The sequence below is a fragment of the Podarcis filfolensis genome (assembly GCF_964270895.1).
Source record: "Podarcis filfolensis genome assembly, chromosome: 14".
NCBI classification, from domain to species: Eukaryota; Metazoa; Chordata; class Lepidosauria; order Squamata; family Lacertidae; genus Podarcis; species Podarcis filfolensis.
This window is the reverse complement of record NC_139616.1, coordinates 47112980-47134633: the sequence shown is the minus strand read 5'-3', so window position 1 is coordinate 47134633 and position 21654 is coordinate 47112980. Positions and strand designations below refer to the sequence as shown.

The window sequence follows — 21654 nt, the reverse complement described above, 5'->3', positions numbered from 1 at the left end:
GCAAGCTGCCAATGTTATTGATTGGAGAGCGTGTCCTGTCGAAAAACGGCTCCCCGCTCTCTCCTGTTGCTCAGGCTTTCTCCTCCATTCCACCTTCTTCACTTGTTTATGAAATGCATGTATTATTACTTGGCTTGCATTTTTTCTCCTGGTCAAAAATCCCCTAAGCGGTTGTCAGAAATCACAGATCCAAAATTCAAATTGAAGCACAATAAATACTTTCGAAGCCCATCATTTAGAAGAGCACATCAGGCAACCCAACAGGGTTAACACTCTCAAACATCCCCAATAGGCCCGGGTGAACAACCGAGTTTTTAGGAGGTGTTGGACACCCGAGAGACGGAGGTTCCGAAATCTCATTTGTGGGAGTGTGTTCCAGAGACTTGTTGTTAAAATTGAAACAGCCTGCTCTCTCGGAAACATTTCCAGATTGCAATCTCTGGCCACCATACGACCAGTTGCGTCTCCTCTGATCGCAGAGGACAAGGTTGACGATCATAAGGGAGGCAGGCTGCTGCTTCAGGAGTTGTTAATGTGTTTCTGTGACTTCTGTGTACTTGCTCCCGTATACAGAAGTTTATGTGTGCTTTGCACAGAGGCACACATCGCAAGACCTAGTGTCTAGAGTCACAGTATGCTAGTGGGGCATTGCACAATAAGGACTGGGGGGAATGGCAAGAGCACAGAGATCATCTGAGCAGTTTGTAAAACAGCTTGTCTTGTTTGTTCCCTAGTGGAAGAAACACTGGTTTGTGCTGACAGATCAGAGCCTGAGATACTACCGGGATTCTGTGGCAGAGGAGGTAAGCTACAATCGCCAGTGGTAGTCGAAGCTCCATTTCCCCCCTCTGATATTCAACTCCTCGCATTCTCCTGCTTCCATTTCCCTCCCCTGCTGAATTTTAGACTGTAAGCTGCTCTGGGCAGGGACCTATCTTTTGGTATTTTGTAAAACACCGCACACATGCTGCTTGAATAAGCAAATGATCTACTTTGTCTTGTTGGAGAAGAGACAAATAAAGCCTCACACATTTCTTCTTTGTGATGTTTTGCCAGGCTGCTGATTTGGATGGGGAAATTGATTTGTCAACATGTTTTGATGTCACGGAATACCCCGTCCAGCGGAACTATGGCTTCCAAATCCATGTAAGAAAAACTTGCGGGGAGCAGGATGGGTCATGCAGTGAATTTAGGAGGTGGCTGCGGTTGCAAAAAACAGTAATTGCTTCTGTAGCTTTCATCCAGTTTCAAATGGAATTTCACTTATCCTTCAAAGGTTGAGGTCCATAGCTTGGGAGATTGCCTAGGTCGAGGTTTGTTTAAGACTGCTCCAGTATCTCCTGCAGCACAAAGTTGTTACTCTTCATCCTGGCCACAGTTCCCCATGCTTTGGTTAACATCCAGGCTTGACTACTGCAATAAGTTGCACATGGGGCTGCCCTCAGAAAACATTTGAAAACATTATCTGATTCAAAAGACTCCTGACTGAGGCTTGCTGGAGTGGTCACAACATATATCATAAATATAATAAACTTATTTATAAATTTTAATTATAATAGTATCATCATGACAATTTACAATAAAATCGTAAATAAAAAAATCTCCTCCCAGTTCCCCAACTTCCTCTTAAGTTAGGCAGGCAGTTACTGGGGAAGATAGTCTTGGTTATGCCACCCCAGTTTTTAAACTCCCAGTTTGCCTGGCGCCTTTTCTTAATGCCCTTGAGGTGACAGACAAAGACCATATTTTACAGACATTATAGCTTTAGTGTCTTTCTTTTCATTTTTGCTGTTAGGTTTTATTTTCTTCTGTTTCAGCCTTAGTACAGCTAATTTGAGATTGTGCATTCTTGTTTTTGTTTTTTTAAAAAAATAATTAGATTTTTGTGTGTGTGCTGCAAAATTGTACACACACAAATCATAAAACATAACATGGCTGAGAAAAATTGGTGACGGGGGCGGGGAGGTAAAATACTAAACATATTATTGTACAGTAAATAATAACAAGTTCACAGTAAAGCAGTTCAACGAATTATTCAATAAATCAACTTGAAAAGCAGTGATAGGAGTGACCTAATGAGTAGTGCTATGCCATATTGCAATATATGTTGTAGGCATGTCTCGTCCGTGCGTTGTTTCATTTGTATTCTTACAAAAGTGTGCTGCATTGCTCTTGTTCTAATAATCCAAATGCGAGACACTTGGGGATTCTGTGAATAGAAAAGCAGGGCAAAGACCTCCCTGAAAAAATAAACCCCAGTTCTGTTTCGTTAAACTGGGTCCATCGGAAGTGGCTATCTCCATCCCTTGAAAAGGAGGGTGCCTTTCTGACTCCTTCTGGGTGGCCAGCCTCTGTTTTGCGTCCTATAAATAAATGGCTCCTCCTTGGGGAAAGAGAGGGGGCAGCAGATGCATCTTTCTCTGCAATCCTTTCTGGAAACCCCACTTAGGAACATTCACCAGGTAACCTGCCTTGGCCCTGTATACCTGAAGGAGCGTCTCCACCCGTATCGTTCTGCCCAGACACTGAGGTCCAGCTCCAAGGGCCTTCTGGTGGTTCCCTCACCGCGAGAAGTAAGGTTAAAGGGAACCAGGCAGAGGGCCTTCTCAGTGGTGACGCCCGCCCTGTGGAATGCCCTCCCTTCAGATGTCAAGGAAATAAGCAACTATCTGACTTTTAGAAGACATCTGAAGGCAGCCCTGTTTAGGGAAGCTTTAAATATTTGATGAATTGTTGTATTTTAATATTTTGCTGGAAGCTGCCCAGAGTGGCTAGAGAACCCAGCCAGATGGGCGGGGTATAAATAATAAATTATCATAATACAGTGGTGCCTCGCAAGACGAAAAGAATCCGTTCCACGAGTCTCTTTGTCTTGCAGTTTTTTCGTCTTGCGAAGCAAGCCCATTAGCGGCTTAGCGGCTTAGCGCTATTAGCGGCTTAGCGGATCAGCTGATAAGCGGCTTAGCGGCTTGGGAAAAAGGGGGGGGGAGGAAAAAAACCCCGCAGGAACTCGCAAGACATTTTCGTCTTGCGAAGCAAGCCCATAGGAAATTCGTTTTGCGAAGCACCTCCAAAACGGAAAACCCTTTCGTCTAGCGGGTTTTCCGTCTTGCGAGGCATTCGTCTTGCGGGGCACCACTGTATTATTATTGGAAGGGGATGCAAAGGATGCTTCGTTCTAGATGAACTGGTGCTCAGTATCACCTCTTCCCCTTGTGTTTCTCTTCCTTTTCGGCGTAGACTAAAGAAGGCGAGTTCACTCTCTCTGCCATGACCTCAGGGATCCGCAGGAACTGGATCCAGACGATTATGAAGCACGTTCGCCCCACCACTGCTCCAGATGTGACCAGGTAAGAAGAAAGGGGCTTTTCAGGGCAGTCTCCTATTCACTGGGCCTCCACACCTTCCAGTCTTTCTCTGTCTCTCTTTCTGCCTCTGTTCTTTCTCTCTTTCTCCATTCTCCTTTACTGACCCCTCCTTTTGATCCTCACACGGCTCAGAAGCTGCTGTTTGGTACCTCGCTGCCAAATTTCTCGGCCACGGCTTGTTCTGATTCCACGCCGCCGTGTGGCACAACGGCTGGAAGTGTTGGGTGGCTCTGGAGCCAGGGAGACACAGACTTAAAAGTCGGCTGGGTTACAAAGCGCTCTGGTGGACCCAAGGCCGGTTGGTCGCTCTCCCTCCCTCACAACCTTCCTTCAAGGAAGGGCAGGATCCGAGGCTCACACACCTGTTTTAATCTGTAAGACACTGAGGGCATCTTACCGAGGATTTCTCATCTGTTTAGGAAGACTTGTGAGGAAATAATGTGATCAAAAGTCGCAGAATAGTTCAGAAGCAAAAGTTTACTCCAATAAATTGAAAAGCATAAAGAGCCCAGAGTTGATTGATGAGATCCCTCAGCCTTGGGCAATTTAAAGAGTCCTCATCTCTCCTTTGGAATCCGCACTGCATTGCACGGTGGGTGTTTTTCTCCTTGGGAAAGATGTCACTTCAGAATTGACTCTTAGAATTATCTGTCAGACTTCGTTGATTGCGGGTGTTTAGGAAAAACTCGAAGTCCCACTTGTTTCTGCCAACTTTTTCTTGAGCCACATTTGTTGTGTGTTGTATTTTAGTATTTGGGGGGCTTTTTTCAAAAACTGGCTTTTAATTATTTTGTTGTACTGTATTTTAATTGTACACCACATTGGGAGGAGTCTCCCGACCTTAAAGGCCACATAAAACTATTTTAAATAAAGCCTTGATTCTCAGCTTTGCTGAGGCTCAGGGAAACTGCCTGAATTGCAAATATTCCATTATTTATCTAATGTTTTTCAGTGTACAAAGTGATTAGCAGAAGAATACATATAGTTGTGGGGAAAGGAAACCGCCCCCTCTTTGAACATAAGACATAATAACAATCATCTGTTCCTATAGCAGGTCTTAAAATTAGGTAAATGCAGCTTCAGATGAACAACAAAACATGGCATATTACACTGTGTCATGCTTTATTTAACACAAATAAAGCCAAAATGGAAAAGTCGTGTGTGAAAAACTAAGTACACCTTATGATTCAATAGCTTGTAGAACCACCTTTGGCAGCAATAACATGAAGCAATTGTTTTTTGTAGGATTTTATCTGTCTCTCAGATCATTGTGGAGGAATTTTGGCCCATTCTTCTTTACAACTTTGCTTCAGTTCATTGAGGTTTGCTGGCATTTGTTTGTGTACAGCTCTCTTAGGGTCCCACATAGCATTTCAATTGGGTTGAGGTCTGGATTTTGACTGGGCCATTGCAACCCCTTGATTCTGTTCTTTTTCAGCCATCTGTTGTGGATGTGCTGGTGTGCTTGGGATCCTTGTCCCTGTTGCATGACCCAATTTCAGCCAAGTTTCAGCTGTTGGGCAGATGGCCACACATTTGACTGTAGAATACTTTAGTATACAGAGGAGTTCGTAGTCGACTCAATGACTGCAAGGTTCCCAGGTAAACATGGCGCTGTGCGTTATGGCCAAACATCTCCACTTTGGTCTCATCTGTCCAAAGGACATTGTTCCAGAAGTCTTGTGATTTGTTCAGATGCAACTTTGCAAACCAAAGCTGTGCTGCCATGTTCTTTTTAGAAAAAGGAGGCTTTCTCCTGGAAACCCTTACAAACAAACCATACTTGTTCAGTCTTTTTCTAATTGTCATGAACTTTAACATTTAACATGCTAACTGAGGCCTGTAGAGACTGAGATGTAACTCTTGGGTTTGGTTTTGGTTTTTTGCAATTTCTCTGAACATTGTACGGTCTGACTTTGGGGTGAATTTGCTGGGACGTCCACTCCTGAGAAGACTGGCAACTGTCTTGAATGTTTTCCACTTTTGAATAATCTTTCTCCCTGTAGAATGATGGACTTAAAACTGGTTGGAGATGGTCTTAGAACCCTTCCCAGTTTCATGGGCGGCAGCACTTGCTTCTCTAAGAGCACTGTGTTCTCTTTCCTCCTTGGCATTGTGTTAAAACACACCTGAATGCTCCAGACCAGCAAACTGCTAAAACTTCAGCTTTTATAGAGGTGAACATGCTGATGATCAGTTAAGCAGGAGCATTTGATTAGCAGCCTCTGTCTGCTACTTAGCCTCTTAATTCCTATAAAGGATGTACTTAGTTTTTCATACATGATTTCTCCATCTTGGCTTTATTTCTGTTAAATAAACCATGCCATGGTGTAATATGTCCTATGTTGTTGTTCATCTGAGGTTCTATTTACAGTGGTACCTCAGGTTACATACGCTTCAGGTTACAGACTCCGCTAACCCAGAAATAGTGCTTCAGGTTAAGAACTTTGCTTCAGGATGAGAACAGAAATTGTGCTCCAGCGGCATGGCAGCAGCAGGAGGCCTCATTAGCTTAAGTGGTGCTTCAGGTTAAGAACAGTTTCAGGTTAAGTACGGACCTCCGGAACAAATTAAGTACTTATCCCAAGGTACCACTGTACCTAATTTTAAGACCTGCTAAGGAACAGATGATTGCTATTATCTCCTAATATGTAAAACTGCAGAATTCAAAGAGGGTGCACTTTCTTTTTCCCATGACCTATGTAACCCGCCCTCTTAAGAGTCAATGGAAGCACCGCCTGGGTGTGTTTCAGTGGGTGTTCTTTCAGTTTGCTGCCTCTTTCTTTCCTCTTCTACCACTTGCATTCTTCCATTCTCTGCCCTGTTCTGATCCCTCCCTAGCAACCGCTTGAGGACGCTCTTGCTTTCCTTCTTTTGAGAGCTGTGATTGGAAAAACGCAGCCCATGGTTTCAACCCAGAACGACCCATTTCCCTTTCTGCTCCGCACATCACCCCATTTCTCTCTGGGTGCTTCTGAACCCTCTTTTCTCTCTCTCCTCACTCCTTCGTGTGTTTAATTTCCATGCGATCCCAGGAAAAGCTTCTCTTTGAAACTATCCGTGCTGAAGCCCAGGTTGGAAAACTGTGTTCTCTCCTGTATTAACGTTTTGTGGTTTGTATATATCTCGTGATTCACTGCATGCCTCCCCTATATTTTTTGCACTCTGGAGGGGTAAAAAGTCCTGCTTTTCTGCTTTGGGAACAAACAGTGGGATAGAGGAGAATGGGGGAAAGAGGCAGCTCCCAGTTTCGCTGCTGATTATCCTCCTTTGGCTCAGCGATGCTTTCCCCGTTACATCTTGACAACGAAGGCGCACTCCTGCAGCTGAGTCCTGTGTTCGAAAATGTCACATGGGAAAAGCAATACAAGCTGCTACCTCTGCGAAGGACACAGAAATGACCCCATGTGTATGACGTTACCTGTGTCTGCTGGTCACCTTTCCCATGTGACGTTTTCACACATTCTTGGAAATGCCTCACGGGCGTTTGGAAACATTGGAAATGTTTCCCTGGAAAAGACTCCTGGTCTGATCAGGTCTGTGCCTTGGAAGGGGGCAACAGCCGAAGATGCAGAAAGTCTCTATAGCACAGCAGATTAGCGTTGAAACTTCCCATTAAGAGATTGTGGGATCTCTTGCAGGTACTGTTTGTCTTCAGAAGTGTAGGGAAATGCCTCTTTGCCATCATTTTGCTAAGCGACTGGTATCCAGGCTTCAGTTCCAGGTTGGGCAGTGCTTGGACCTGCCATGTTACCAGGGTAGCTGGTACCTGTAGCCAGTACTGGTATCCAAGGCAGCGAGGGCCTGGGCATCTGATGAATCCTTTTGATGGATCTAACCTGCAAATTAGATGCTGTGTTGAAATCCTTAGGCCCCTGGGACATCTCTCCAATTCTGGGCACCACAATTTAAGCAGGATATTGACAAGCTGGAACATGTGCAGAGGAGGGCAACTAAGAAGATCAGGGGTCTGGAAACTAAGCCTTATGAGGAGTGGTTGAAAGAGCTGGGTATGTTTAGCCTGGAAAAGAGGAGACTGAGAGGAGATATGAGAGCCATCTTCAAAGATCTCAAGGACTGTCACGTGGACTGTCAAGCTTGTTTTCTCCTCTGGAGGAGAAATCCTGAACCAGTGGATTCAAACTTAGTCAGAGATTCTGGCTAAACATCAGGAAGAACTCCTCTCCTATTTTTTAAACCCAGTCTGCCACTTTGCATGCTGAAGGCTGGCATGTGTCATGTTTTGTCCATAGGCCTTGTCTGGCAGCTCCTTTTAGGTTCTCCTCCGATGTCTGAAACTCTCTTCCTCCACCTTGCTTGTCTGCTGCCTGTGTCGTCTGCCTCTTTTTCTGTTCCTCTCTCAATACTGGCATTGAGGGCTGCCGCTTTCCTTCTTTGGTGTCGGCAGTAGCTTGCGTTAGGCCCTGCGCTGATGCCTGTCGTGTAGAAGTAGCGAAGCAGTGTGCTGTCTCCAAACGCCAGGACTGTTGACTGCAAGCCAAGGCCCTCTTCGCACATGACACTTCCCCCGCAACATGGGTGTAGTCAAATGTCCGCCTTGCCCGTTGCCAAAGTTGCCAAAGTGTCTGTCCTGCCACAGTCGCATGGGTTTAGAAGTTGCTGTGTCCGCTACCGTTTCTGGCCACACACACACAATGGTGGCAAAAGTAGACGTTTGTATGCTTTTACAGCTTGTATGCTTATTTTTGCTTCATACAGACGACAACTCTGAAAGGCTTTGGACCTGAAAATCCCACGCAGGCAGGTCCACTTGCTTCCTGGTTTTTGTCTGCCAGGTGGAAGTTGTGCTGCCTGTGTGGGATTGCTTGATCTGAAGCCACCCACTTGAGTGGGGAAAACACTAAGAAAACCTGAGTGTTCAGTACAGAGAAGAGCTTGGAGATGTTTCATGGAGAACCTTTTCCAAGGAATCCATTTAAGCACGTCTACCAAATTTCTCTGCAAACCGATGTTTACTTTTGTGCGATCAGACTTCCCCCTCCACTGTTAAATTGAAGCCTGACAGCCAATGTGCCCAACTAAGGCCATGTCCTCTCCTCTTTGGGAACTGAACTGAGTGCAGTGGTTTAAAGTAAAAAGAAAGAAGGAGGAGTGATCGGGGGTGCCTGTATCTCAATGGGCAAACAAGCCCAACGTTCATCTTTTATTATCATTTAGGCTTTATTCTGGGGTAACGTTTTCCTTCCCTGAAGATGGGTCCCATTGAGGAACCTGTTAAAATAAAAGCACAGGAATGTACAATCAGTGTACCATTTTTGTGTGTGTATGTATGGTAGGGAAAATCTCATCTTGTATTCAGCCCTGAATTCTGTAATTTAGGAGGGTTTCTGTGAGGCTACTCGCAGGAATTATTTCACCTTGCAGTCACCAGCAACAAAGCTAGTTTTCTTTTGAGGACACACTAGATCAAACTGTTGAGAGGAATACTTTTGTCTTTGTGGGGTTTAATGAGAATTGGGGAAAACCCTGGCAGAGTGTGACCAAAATCAGGCCAGTTTGGGAGAACAGTTACACTTCCCACTTAGTAGAAAGCAGATTTTCACAAAGGACCTTCCCTGGTCGTTCTGATTGCCATACTTCATAACTGTTTGGTTCAGAGCATGTGTGTATGTAGCCCATAATGCTCAGGTGTGTTCTGAACCACCTTGAAGTCCTCCTCTAGCTTGGAATGCAAAAATGAATTTGCAAAGCTTCTAAGCTGCTTCAGACTTCAGATGAAGGGGCGCTTCACCACTCACTAGTTTTGATAGGCATCAAATGCTAAATCTTGCAAGAGGGAGATAATTTCACAGGCAGATCAAGAGCAATAGCAAAAAGCTTCAGAGATAGCATGGCCCTGGACATTTCAATGGGCTTCGATTCTTCCCTCCCTGCCCCCACTACCTTCTGGCCTACAGTGGTACCTTTACATAGCAAAACTGAAACATAGATATACAGATAGGAAACCAACACCAGCGCTGATGGTTTTTCGCTCTCTTGTCCACTTTCCTCCCTCCTTGCCAGTTCGTTGCCCGAGGAGAAAAGCAAAACCAGCTCGTCCTTCGACGCCTGCCCCAAGCCGAGCGAGAAACAGGACGCCGAGCAAGCGGAAATCGACCCTGAGCACAAGCGCAGCCGCGCCCGGGAGCGCCGGCGCGAAGGCCGCTCCAAAACCTTCGACTGGGCCGAGTTCCGCCCCATCCAGCAAGCCCTGGCTCAGGAGAGAGCCAGCGTGGCGGACGCTTCCAAAGGCAGCGGCGCCCCTTTCGCCAAGGAGCCCGGCTCCACGGATGCAGACCCTGGGGAGCTGGAGAGGGAGCGTGCGCGGCGGAGGGAGGAGAGGCGCAAGCGGTTTGAGAGCCTGGATGCCCCCGACGGGGGAGGCCCGGAAGACTTTTCCCGCATGGAGGTGGACAGGCTCCCGGGGCTGCCCAGCCCTTCGGAGACCAAGCCGCAGAACGTCCACGTGGAGATCGAGCAGCGGTGGCACCAGGTGGAGACGACCCCCCTGCGCGAGGAGAAGCAGGTCCCCATAGCCCCTCTACACCTCGCCCATCCGGATGATAGCAGCGAGGCTCTCCACAAGCAGCACCTCACCACACTCCTGGAGAAGGAGGTAAAATGGAGGGAGGGAGGAGGGCAGGTGGGTGGGACTTGGGCTCTTCCAGGCAGCCTGGTTTAGGACTGATGGGAGTTCAAGAGGCCTAGCAGCGAGCCCTGGCAGAAACAGGGGGATACGAGGTTAAAGCAGGGGGCTTCGGTTCTCTTGCTCACACTAATCTCTTCCCACCCACCCCTCCGTTTGCTTACTGTCACTTTAAATATGGAAGAGGCACGTTAAACTGGCTTACCTTTCCTCTTTAACTCCCGATAGGGCAGGGCTAGGGAACTGGATCTGTTTCTGTCCCACCCTTTCACTGCCTACCTGTCAGATCACCTGGCATCCAGCGATGGGGCGTTTGTGAAGTCCCCACCATGGTTGTGACTTCAAAGTGCCACACTGGGTTTGCAAAGAGCCCTGGGCTGCACTTTGGAGTGGCAACAGTCAACGGGTCATTGGTGCTTCAAAGCACCAAGCAGGGCTCTGTGCAAGGAGCAGGGAGCTTGCAAATAGCTCTGCTCGGCACTTTGAAGGCCCTTTCAAGGACTGGCTTGCCACATGCAGCCAAAGCGATGGATCCCAAGTCCAAGCTCCGCTCTCTTCTGGGATCAGCCATCCTACGGAGTTCCCTCGGCAGTGACTGCCAAACTCTTTGGCCAGGATACAATCGGGAGCACCTGTGACATCATGCGTGGGGCTTGCATGTGGGCATGGCTTGTGGGAAACGGCCTTGCAGGGCAAATTGGAATTCATGCTGGGTCACATTGTTGATTTTGCAAAGCATTGCTCTCATTGTTGTAATCCTCTTTTGAGCATAATCTGGGAAGGCAGCATGCAATCAAAGGGGGTGGTGCTGAAATTTGGCCCATGGGCCAGAGGTTCCCCATAACCTGTGATAGGGCCATAATTACTGGTCCTCCTCAATTATCCAGAGATGGATCAAAATTGGCAAGCCTCCCCACTCTTGTGGGATATAAGAAACCATTCCCTCTCTTCCCTTTACACGGGAGAGAAGTGTCCAAGTGTGTTGACCTCCATGGCTTCATTTACTTGGAGAAGCTCAGCTCACCTTGGCACTTCTGCATCTTCAGCAAGTGAATTATGTTTAGTTTATCTGACCTTCTGCTGTCCTTGTAGAATCTGCTGTTAATGAGCCAGTCCTGGGGAAGGGGAAGGAAAATGCAAGCCAAGTCTCACCCACCATCTAAGCCCATGCCTTTGGGGAGAAACTGGAGATGGAATGGCTTCCTAGAGCACGATGGTTCCTGGAGAAGTTCTTAGCTTAGTTCCTGCCCCAAAGCTTGGTATAGAGGAGGAGGAGAAGCTCCTGTTAGGAGGTTGCAGGAGAAATCCATCCAATTCACCCACCCAGTTTGTATAGGGCAGCTGGTCACCTTGTGGGTTTGGAGTTGTGGATGTTTTTGAATGACGTCTTTGTGGTCTTCTCCCTTCCCTCTTGTGCTTGCAGCTGGAGCAGAGCCAGAAGGCAGCCTCTGAACTCCTGGAGCAGAACCGCGCTCTGCAGGACCAGCTGAAAGTAGCTTTGGGCCGGGAGCAGAGTGCCCGGGAAGGTTACGTCCTGCAGGTAGGAGAGCAAGGCCAGCGTCCTACTTGGTTGCCATTGCTCGAATTTAATCTGTGGGACTTCAGTCCAGGGTGCTTGTGGGGACGCACCTGGGAGACACAGTTTGCAAAACCTTCAGTCTTCCACGTCGTAGGGGTGAGAGAGAAGCTTTTTGCATTACCCTCTTTTCTGCAGGTACAGAGCAAGCTCCTCTTTTCAGTACTGCACTAAGCAGCCTTGTTGCTCGGGAATTCTGAGAAATCATTCCAGTTTTGAAAGCAATGGTTTATATCAGAAGAGTTTCGGAAGGTTCGGTCCACCATCTCCATTGATAACCACGTCTGGTTGTATCCAAACATAGACTAAAACCTGCCTCTTGATCTTAGGAAACTTCATGGAAAATTGCGTTGCAGTATCTTAAGAGGTGTCAAAAGTGATAGCAAACAAGCCACTTTCCAAAGTATGTAGTTGACAATGTAATTTGTTTCTAGGGCTGTGTGTGCCCCCCTCTCCTACTAACTGATCCAGGGCTGCAACTCAGGGAACACCCAATCTGGATCTGATCCTGACTCATTTTGGTCAGTGGGGTTAATGTTTAATTGGGGTTTTAAAGCCTATATGGGCAAGAGAGAAGGACATACAGCATCTTCTCCCCCACCCTGCTGACTACACTGCTGAGAGCAGGAGGGTTCAATCCTGATGGGTCCTACTCTTCTACCATGTTCCCTAGCTGATGAAGCAGACTTCCTGCATGGGAGTAAACATAGCTCCCAAGCTGGTGTGTGCCATTGTCAGTTTGCATACATTTCAATTAACAATAATTGAAAATTTTAAAGTATTAGTTGCTTGATTAAGTGAGGGTGCCTTTGGGTTTATTAAAATGTGTTTCAATTTAATGCCCACTCTTCAGAGTTGCAAGCCTAATATTTTTATTTTGTAAGTAGCTTTGATAAAGAGCGAGACCATGCTGCAGAGGCATCCTTCCCTTTTCATAATGTGTTCAACCTCCTGGAACAGTTGGCCTTCTGTCCAAGACTACCCAAGTCTCCTGATGGAGAGAGATCATCTTTTGGAACAGAATCTCTTGCATACTGACAAAAGAAAGCAGATGCTGCCCATTTGCTAGGTTATCTGTTGTGCCTTCAACCTGATACCCTGCACCTATGGCTCCTTGCTATTTTGCCATTTGTGTAGGTGACAGAGGTGGCATTGTGGTGTGGGGTGAACCTCCTTTTCCTGGGGGACACTGGCAGATGAAGATCACTGTACAGATTGCCAGGCTCAGAATAATGGGACGAATTCCATCAGGTCGCACCAGATAACCTAAATGCTTCCTCTCCTTTTAACCGGGCCCAATAGGAGTACCTTTGCTTGTAGGACTAAGAAGCTAACGATGTGGTCCTATGTCTCTCTACTCGGATGTAAGTCCAATTAAGTTCAGTGGGACTTGCTCCTGGGTCAGCGTGCATAGGATAGCGCTTTAAGAGACCTTGAAGAATTGGTGAAAGACCAATAAAGCAGGCATGCTGGTCACCCCAGCGGGGAAGCAAATGACCCTTGTGAAAAGCAGATGGTTGCAGCTTCTGGGGAGCGTTTTTGCCAGACTCCTCCCAAAACGGCAGAGCCCGGGTGAGCTCCTAATCCTTTGCCTCCTTCCCATCCCCGGTTCATAGCGCTGATGTTGCAGAATGTTCTGCCCAACAAGACACTGCATATCTATCTACAGGACTCGATCCGCGTGCATGTTGAACTGAGCCCCTCTTTGAGCTCTTGCAACGTAACCTTTCCCGTGTGTGTCCTGCCTTGAGCTCGATGGCAAATGGAGCTTCTCCAGCCCATTCAGTGCTAACAGAAGTTGAGCATGACTGTTTTTCCTCTCTTCCCCCCCCCCCAAGACACCAGTTGTATCTTCTGCCTCCTTTGGACGAGGGTGGAGAGGGTCACTCTACTAATCTCTCTTGGGTGTGGATAATATTGCATGGGTTGTTTTTTAGGGGTTTGGTTTTTTGTTTTTGGTGTGGAAGCATGTAATCTGACTTATTGTACCTGAGTGTCACATCTATGGGCTGTCCCTGCCAGCGATTACGGTACAGCAAGACAGGCCAAATTATCAGGCTTAGCGCTGTGCTCCTCTTGCCTCTTTCTGTTTGTGTATTCTTCAAGCCACATGATTTCTGTCCGACTCTTGCATGATTCTCTGTGTGTTTATTCCCCCGCCCCCCTTGCATGCAACATGGCTTTGGTTTTGAATCTCTCTGAGGGTTTCCTTGTTCTGACTTTTATGTTCTCATCATACTCCTCCTTTCCTCTCCGCTCGTCTTGATTTACAACAAAACACGGGTAGCAGACAGATCTAGAACTTCCGCATTTTAAACTTCATTCACATATTACACACACAAATATATTTTCCACGAGTAGGAAAGCTATAAGACGTTTGCGGCAGGGATCAGTTCGCAGCTGCCATCTCTTCAGGTGAGGGGAGAGCAATTGTGACTTCTCAGTGGCCTTCATTCCTCCAGGACTTTATTTACCTGAAGCTCTGCATCTTTTGCTAGGCGAAAACATTATGCTCTAACTGTACACCTGCACACACAATCCAGCAGTTAGACTCACAGGTCAACCCACCCCTAAAAGTCAGGGTGGGTAACACAAAAGTGAAAATAAAATCCCAGCAAAACAAGATAAATAATGATTTAAACCCATCCTTTCCAAACTTAGCCTCAAGCTGCAAAGGATAGTTCTTAGCAGGTAGGTCTCCCAATGCTTCAAAGAGTTGCTTGTTTTATCTTAGTATATTCGAATTGCCCGCTCCCCTCACAATTTTCACTCCTTTCCAAACCTTTTTTCTACTTGTCCCAAGTCATCATTTCTCCTGTGGTGTTCTCTTCTCCATCATTTTGTTTTGTTTTGTTTTAATTTGTTTTGTTCCTCTTAGGCTCGTTTGCGTTCAAGCTGTTTCAATGTTTTATCATCCGTGTTGTCTGTTAAACTTGAAGAAGGGTTTCCTTGTTTCCCTGAGCAAAAGGGATTTTATAAAAAAGAAAGCAGACAAAACTGAAACCATCCAAAATTGGAACAGATGGGTAGTGATCATACCTATGCAAGGAATTGTTCTGTGGCCCAACTTGACCAGAGGTGTGACACTCAGAACTGGGAACCGAGAGTGCTACTAATCTCCTATTTAATCAATTTTTTTTAAAGACCGAGGTGGCCACCCCCCCATCGGGGGCCTGGCAGAGGCTCCATAAAGTCAATCGAGACCTCCAGAGTGAGCTCGAAGCCCAGTGTCAGCGGCAGGAACTGATCAACCAGCAGATCCAGTCACTTAAGCGTAGCTATGGGGAGGCCAAGGATGTGATCCGGCACCACGAGGCGGAGATCCAGAGCCTACAAGCGAGGCTCAGCAATGCTGCCGCAGAGCTCTCCATCAAAGAGCAGACTCTGGCAAAGCTGAAGAGCGACCTGAAGGCCGAGCGGAAGAAAGCTCAGGAGCAGATGGAAGAGTGGCAGCACAGCGAGGAGGTGCTGAGCTCGCAGCTGAAAGCCAGCGAGCAGAAGCTCAAGAACGCGGAGGCACTCCTGCTGGAGAAGACCCAGGAGCTGAGAGATCTGGAGACGCAGCAAGCTCTGCAGAGGGACTACCAGAAGGAAGTGCAGCGGCTCCAGGATCGGATCGCTGGCCTCAGCCAGCAGCTGAGTGCCAGTGAGCAGTCCCAGATGCTGATGGAGGAGAAGCTGCAGAGGAATTATGAGGCTTTGCTGGAGAGCTGCGAGAGGGAGAAGCAGGTCCTCATCCAGAGCTTGAAGGAAGCGGAGGACAAAGCCAGCGAGTACGAGAACCAGCTTCAGAACAACGAGCAGCAGATGGAGGTTCTGCAGAAGGAGAAGCTGTCCGTCAAATTTGAAAGCAGCGAAATTGTCCACCAGCTGGAAGAGCAGCTCGAAATGAAAGAAGCCAGCATCCAAAAGCTCGCCGAACACATCAAGAGCCTTGAGGAGGAAAGGGATCAGATCAAATGCCGGTTCCAAGAGCTGATGAACCAGGTTGCCGAGTCTGATAACGAGGTCGCCAAGCTGCAAGCCAAGCTGCAGCTGGAGGAGAGCAACTACCATGCCCTGGAGCACTCCTACGAGGTGGTGTCAGGGCAGTTCCAGAACTTGCAGGCGGTGCTGAAGGAAAAGGAGGAGGAGCTAAGAGTGGTGAGGGAAGCCCACTCGAGAATTGTGGAAAATAAGGACCAGGAGCTTGCGGAACCTTTCTTAAAAATAGCTGCCGTAAGTAGCAGTCCAGAAAACGTGGAAGATCAGCAGACGCAAGACGATGAGTTGAAAACATCAACTGGTGAGAGCTTAGCACCATGTGTTGCAACGGAAACAGGTGGTCAAGTTGTGGAGCCAGCACAACATTCACAGCTTCAAAGAAGACTTCCAGTCTCAGAGTGCATGCTCACTGAGGATCAGGGCCCCAATATCAGTCACAGGCAGATCTGTGAGCACCCAGCAGTGAACCCAGAAGAGTGTAGGTCTACCTCTAAGTCTACAGACCTTCAAGAGAGAGAGATTTGCCAGAAGGACTCTGCAAAATCGGACACAGAAACCCCCGGAGCCAAAAGGCAAAGGATACGTTTCTCCAACATCCAGTGCCAAAAATATATCCACCCTGATGGATCCGAGAAGATGTGGACCAGCAGCACTTCATCAGACACCAGCCAAGACAGGTCACTTTCGGAGGACAGTATGTCATCAGAACCAGCTCCGAGTTACCCAGGCACAGGTGATTCGGAGACTTACCTGTCTATCATCCACGCCCTGGAAACCAAACTTTTCATCACAGAAGAAAAGCTCAAAGATGTGACCATGAAACTCGAAAGCCAGCAGGGCCACAATCAAGACACCCTCATCACGCTTCACCACCAGTGGGCCAGCACAGAAGCACAGCTGAGGGAGCAGCTTCAGGAGAGCTTGGCTCAAGTCAGCAGGCTGGTCTCACAGCTGGAGGGCGAGAAGCAAGAAAAACACAAGCTGCTTGAGAATCACATCCATGAGCTGGGAAGGTTCCATGGGAGAAACAACCAAGCCTTGGTGTGCTTAGAGCAATGCAGAGAACAGCTAAGAACTTTGTCCAGATGTGAGACGGAGCAAGAGAGAGAGGTGCTTTTGGGTGTCCTGTCCAATACGGAAACTTCTTTATCGGATGCAGTCCTCGTGTTGCAACAGGCACTTTCTTCGCCTGGTCATCTGGCAGAAGAATTGTCTGCAGCCCAAGCATTGCATGCAGAAGGCAGCAGCTTGGGGGAGGAGGAGAAAGCTGCCCTCCAGCAGCAACAAGTAGGGTTTTCTGAACAAGACCAGCTGCGGATGCTTTCCAGGAGGGTGGCTTTTGAAGCCAGCTTGATCAACCAGATAGCAGAGTCTCTGACAGATGCAACCTCCAAGATTTCCTTAGCCCTGAGAGAGATTCATGGTACGGTGGATGCAGTCTTGCTGGAGCCTTCAAATATTTCACATATTGCAGTGGCCTTGGCTGACGTCTTATCTAAAAAGCTAGTGTTGGAAGATGAGTTTTGGAGCCAGGTGGAGGAGCTAAGGAAGAATTTGAGTGCCAAGGAAGAAGAGGGCAAGGGAAAGGGGGAGGCCCAGTGTTTAAACATTCCTCAGTGCCTCATTCATTCAGTGGCAGACAACACGCTGATTAAAGCAGAGCTCAGTTTTGTTGCCCAGAAAATGAGAGAGTCATTTCATCAGAGATTAAAGGCCATCGAAGAAGACCTCCACAACACCAGAACAGCCCTTCAGCAGCACAAGTGCATGCTGGAGGAAATCATTAAAGCATACCAGGCTCCTGAATTTGACAGCGTTATGCATCAGATTTCCAAAGCCCTTGAAATCCAAGAGGGCACTTCAGCTTGGGATGCCAGCCTTCCTGGCTTCATGCCAGAAGCCCACACTTTGCAGGATCTTGGCAGTCAAGCTCTAGCTGCCGTTCAGGGCGATCTTGCTCAGCAGCTCAAAGACAGAGCAAATGTCCTGAAAGAAATATCTGCTGCTCTCCTGTCTCTGTCCCCTGACGAGGCCCTGAAAGACTGCCGCAAGCTGCTAAGGATTTCTTCCAGTCCTCCCTACGATATGTGTCTGGGGGATCTTGAGCGCTACTCGTCTCTGCTTGTTCAAGATGCGATTATCCAGGCCCAGGTCTGTTACGGGGCTTACAGGGCAAGGCTGGAGTACGCCAAGGAGGCAAGGCTGTACAAAGAGTCCCTGCACAATGTGGATGCTCTGTGTCAGGAACGCATCAGAGCAGTTGCCACCCTCCGAGAGGAATACGAAGAACTGCTCCGAAAGCAACAGGGCAAGTATGCCGAGATGATTGCTGTGCTTGAAAGGGAGAATTCGGAGCTCAAGGCCAAAGTGGAGCAGCTTGATAATCAGAGGAAACTCCTGGAAGAAGAAGAACATAAGCAGAGCAAGAAAATACTGGAGCTTCAGGACACGTATGAAGAGGAGATCCGGAACGTGGTTGAGCAGCTTCACAAGACCGAGGATGCTCTGAAATCAGAACAGACTGAAGGGCTGCAGCGACTAGATTCTCTTGCGCGGGATAAGCTGAACTTGGAGACTTTCCACCTTGAGCAGATCCAAACTCTAGAGGACAAGTTTCAAGTCAAGATGAAGGAACTGCAGGTCTTCCACAATGAAGAGCTGCTGGCCTTGCAGAAGCGCTACGAGCAAGAGCTGCACTGCTTGCAAGCATCTTTAGAGCAGGACCAGAATCAGCACTCAGAAGCACTGCCTGCTGTGGCATTGGGTGCAGGAGAAGCATGGGCTGCTGATAACCCCGACGGTGGGGTGCAGGGCTCAGAGAGCGAGCTGGACGCCATGCACGGCTTGAGAGAGCGTATTCAAGAGCTGGAAGCCCAAATGAACATCATGAGAGATGAGCTGGAGAACAAGCACCTTGAAGGCAATGCGTCCACTCTGAGGGAGAAATACCAGAAGGACTTTGAGAATCTTAAGGTTTTTTCTTCTTCACTGCACTTAATTTCAATAAGTCATGTGTGTAAATCTCTCCTCGCCCCCCACCCATGGCAATGCAACAATCACCTTTTTGTTTAAAGGCAAATAGAATTCTATAACTTGATGGCCAGAGGATAGATAGAATGCTTACAGACCACAAGACTGCCCCCTAAGAACACTAAATCAAAACTTTGCATTGCAACATAGGAACAAATTGTCCATCTTGGAAGCCCAATATAATGTCCTTGAGGTGATATAGCCAGAGCCCTAGGGATGTATGTCATCTTCTGCAAACCTCCACAAGATCTTTTTCACCTTTAGATATCAGATTTCCTATAACTGTCCTTCAAAACACCTCTCCTTCTATCGAACTTACATCCTTACAACCTAAAACCAATGAAACGGTAGTATCAAAGCACAGAAAAACAAAGAAAACAGGAACACAAGCACATAAAATAGGGTCTGGCCGGGGAAAGCCTGTGCAAAAAGATAAGTCTTTACAAGTCTTCCTTTTAATCACATTTTATACCCGCCCCCCCTTTCCTAAAAGAAGCTCAGAGGGTAAATGGGATTGCATCACCTTATCCTTGGAAGTGCCCTGCAGGCTAGGCAAGGCTGAGAGAACAGAGACTTGCTTCAGCTGAAATTCACAGCTGAGCCATGATTCAAACTCGGGTCCCTCCAGTCTAAGGCCAACATTCTGCCCACGGACACCCTCCAGTATTAATTGCTGTAGCACATGGCCATATAAAGGGGCGAATGGGAGGTAAATGGTACGTCACATCATGAAATGATGATAGTAATGCGAGAAGCAGTCAACGGTTCTAGGAGAACATTCTTTTCCAGGCATGGCTGAAGCCTGCCTTCTTTTTTCTTTTGCCTTTCATAAACCTTATTAGCATTCTCACATTCTCCACCCTTCAGCAACAGAGCCTTTTCACAGCTCACAAGGTTTACCATACAGGCCGATTGCACTTGCTGGCATGCTTGCACTAACGTAACAGAGGGTGCTTTTAAATGTCCCTTGCAGAACACTGATCTCCCCCTGGACTAACATTCTGCCATCCTAAAAAGTGTTGCCTTGGCTGACAGATCTGCAGCAAGCACTTCTGCAGCCCACAGCTGGTTCAAGGGGCAGTTCTGTGCTTATCAAGGAACAGAGAGCAAAGCGGCATAAATAAATCCCAGCCCACCAGCTAAGATAATAATAATAATTATTATTCTGGCCTCAGTGTAAAGAGCTAGGAACTGAAGCTGTACATGCCTCCACAGATGTGTTTCAGGAAGGGCATAGGCAACTTATATAACCACAGCTTTGCAACATGTTATTTACCATATTTATATAGGCTGGCCAGTAAGCTATATCCTTGCAGCCAGCTGCAGAAGTACCATTTTTAAGCATTCATGCAGAAAAGACCCACCTTTCATTTTTAAAGAGCCCAGTTTTTGTCCTTTTGTAGTAGCCAATAAAAATTCTGAAGATATTTAAAGATTTTATTTAAAGTATTAGGCTAGGATCCTAGAGGTATCTTAGGTATATTTTAAAGAGGAGTGTGTACACACACACACACACACACACACACACACACAGATGCTTTCCTCCTTAAGACTCAGCAGACACCCTGTGTGTGTTCTACATGGGTACAAAAAATTGCATGAGAAGCAGCTGTTTCCTGGCAGCTATGAATTAGGGTGCATGCTTCACATTTTACACCAGAGAAAGAAGTTGTACAGTGCAGAAGTGGGACAGACAGCAAACCACATTCAGTACCTCCCAAGGAGTAGGCTAGATTGGTGCAGGTGAATTTAATATATCCAGGCCACTCCAAATGATTTTGTGGTTAAAAGTGTGCATTTAAGCTTCGTACTTCCATCAAACAACTCTGTGCAGCAATACAGTGACGCTGGGTTGTGTTGTCTCTTCCTAGTCTTATCTAAATGGCATCCCAAGTTAAGCCTAGATCAGGAACAAGGAACCTGCATTCCTCCAGATGTTGTTGAGTGGTTGATGGGAACAGGCATTCAGCAACACCTGGAGATCTACAGGTTCCCCATTCCAAGTCCAGATGGAGTACCAGTGACAAGGGCTGCTTCCTAAGGCTTTTTGGAAGTCCCCATTTAAGTGGGTTTTGAACTAACCCTCTTCCTAGTCAATCAGATTTCATGTAGTTTTTCTATCAGGTTAAGATTGAAGAGGCATGTTAGAGCTCCAGTCTAGACCTTCCATGCATGCTTGTCCATCAGCTCCATGGCTTTCTCCTCCTCTCTTTGTTTGTTTGCTTGCCTGCCTGCCCATACAACCTAACACAATCCTAACATTCAACCTAACACAATCCCTGTAGGTTCTGAGGCCGAGAAACACAAATTCAGTTCCCCTGCCCCGTCTTTTCCCAGGCAACTTGCGAACGAGGGTTTGCAGCTATGGAAGAGACCCATCAGAAGAAGATAGAGGACTTGCAGAGGCAGCACCAGCGAGAACTGGAGAAGCTAAGGGAGGAGAAAGACCGCTTGCTAGCTGAGGAGACGGCAGCCACCATCTCAGGTAAGAGGAAAGAGAAGACCATAAGCAGTCATCAGTAGCAACATCAGAAGGTGGTTTTGTTCCCGAGGTGAGATCAGAAGACGGGAGTGTTTCTTAGAGGAAGACAGCTTATCTGCAGCCCTTGCCTCTTTTCCTACACAGCCATAGAAGCCATGAAGAACGCCCACCGGGAAGAGCTGGAGCGGGAGCTGGAGAAGACTCACCGCTCACAGATCAGCAGCATCAACTCAGACATCGAAGCGCTCCAGAGGCAATACTTGTAGGTGCTCCTCTGTATTTTCTAGATTTGTTGAGGTAGGAAATGTGGAGCAGCTCTTGGCACCTGGGTGGCGTTGGGTGGAACAATTTGTCATTCTACACCACCCACACTAAACAGCCCTGCTGGATCAGGCCAGAGACCCATCTAGTTCAGTATCCTGTTCCCACACTGGCTGACCCTAATGGGGATCCCATCTATAGACAACACAAATGTTTAGTCTAGTCAGTGCAATCAAACTGCATGCCTAAGTTTGCTTTCCTGGGAAAGCAAAACTGAACGTGTGGGATGACTTGAATGCCCATCTTG

The 21654-nt window shown here is 47.3% G+C and overlaps 1 protein-coding gene and 1 long non-coding RNA gene across 16 annotated transcripts in view; one reads left to right on the top strand and one right to left on the bottom strand.

The window, feature by feature from the left end:
- MPRIP (myosin phosphatase Rho interacting protein) overlaps positions 1-21654 on the top strand; it is a 153526-nt gene that overhangs the window by 119102 nt on the left and 12770 nt on the right. For 8 of the 15 annotated variants that reach the window (XR_014541483.1, XR_014541484.1, XR_014541486.1 and 5 more), the window contains exons 11-17: positions 735-803; positions 1057-1146; positions 3241-3350; positions 9393-9984; positions 11438-11554; positions 20942-21089; positions 21231-21348. Coding sequence is in view for 11 of the 15 variants with exons in the window: in XM_083585523.1 (XP_083441649.1) it covers positions 735-803; positions 1057-1146; positions 3241-3350; positions 9393-9984; positions 11438-11554; positions 20942-21089; positions 21231-21348 (1244 nt within the window). In the remaining 4 variants the exon portion in view is untranslated. Of the gene's footprint in view, positions 1-734; positions 804-1056; positions 1147-3240; positions 3351-6403; positions 6443-9392; positions 9985-11437; positions 11555-14734; positions 18548-20941; positions 21090-21230; positions 21349-21654 lie in introns of all 15 variants that reach the window. The other 7 variants (XR_014541485.1, XM_083585527.1, XM_083585519.1 and 4 more) reach the window with 3 other exon arrangements.
- LOC310749321 lies at positions 4470-6414 on the bottom strand. Its single transcript, XR_014541567.1, has 2 exons — positions 5961-6414; positions 4470-5732 (listed from the first exon to the last, which is right to left on the bottom strand). It is a non-coding gene; the product is annotated as an uncharacterized lncRNA (long non-coding RNA).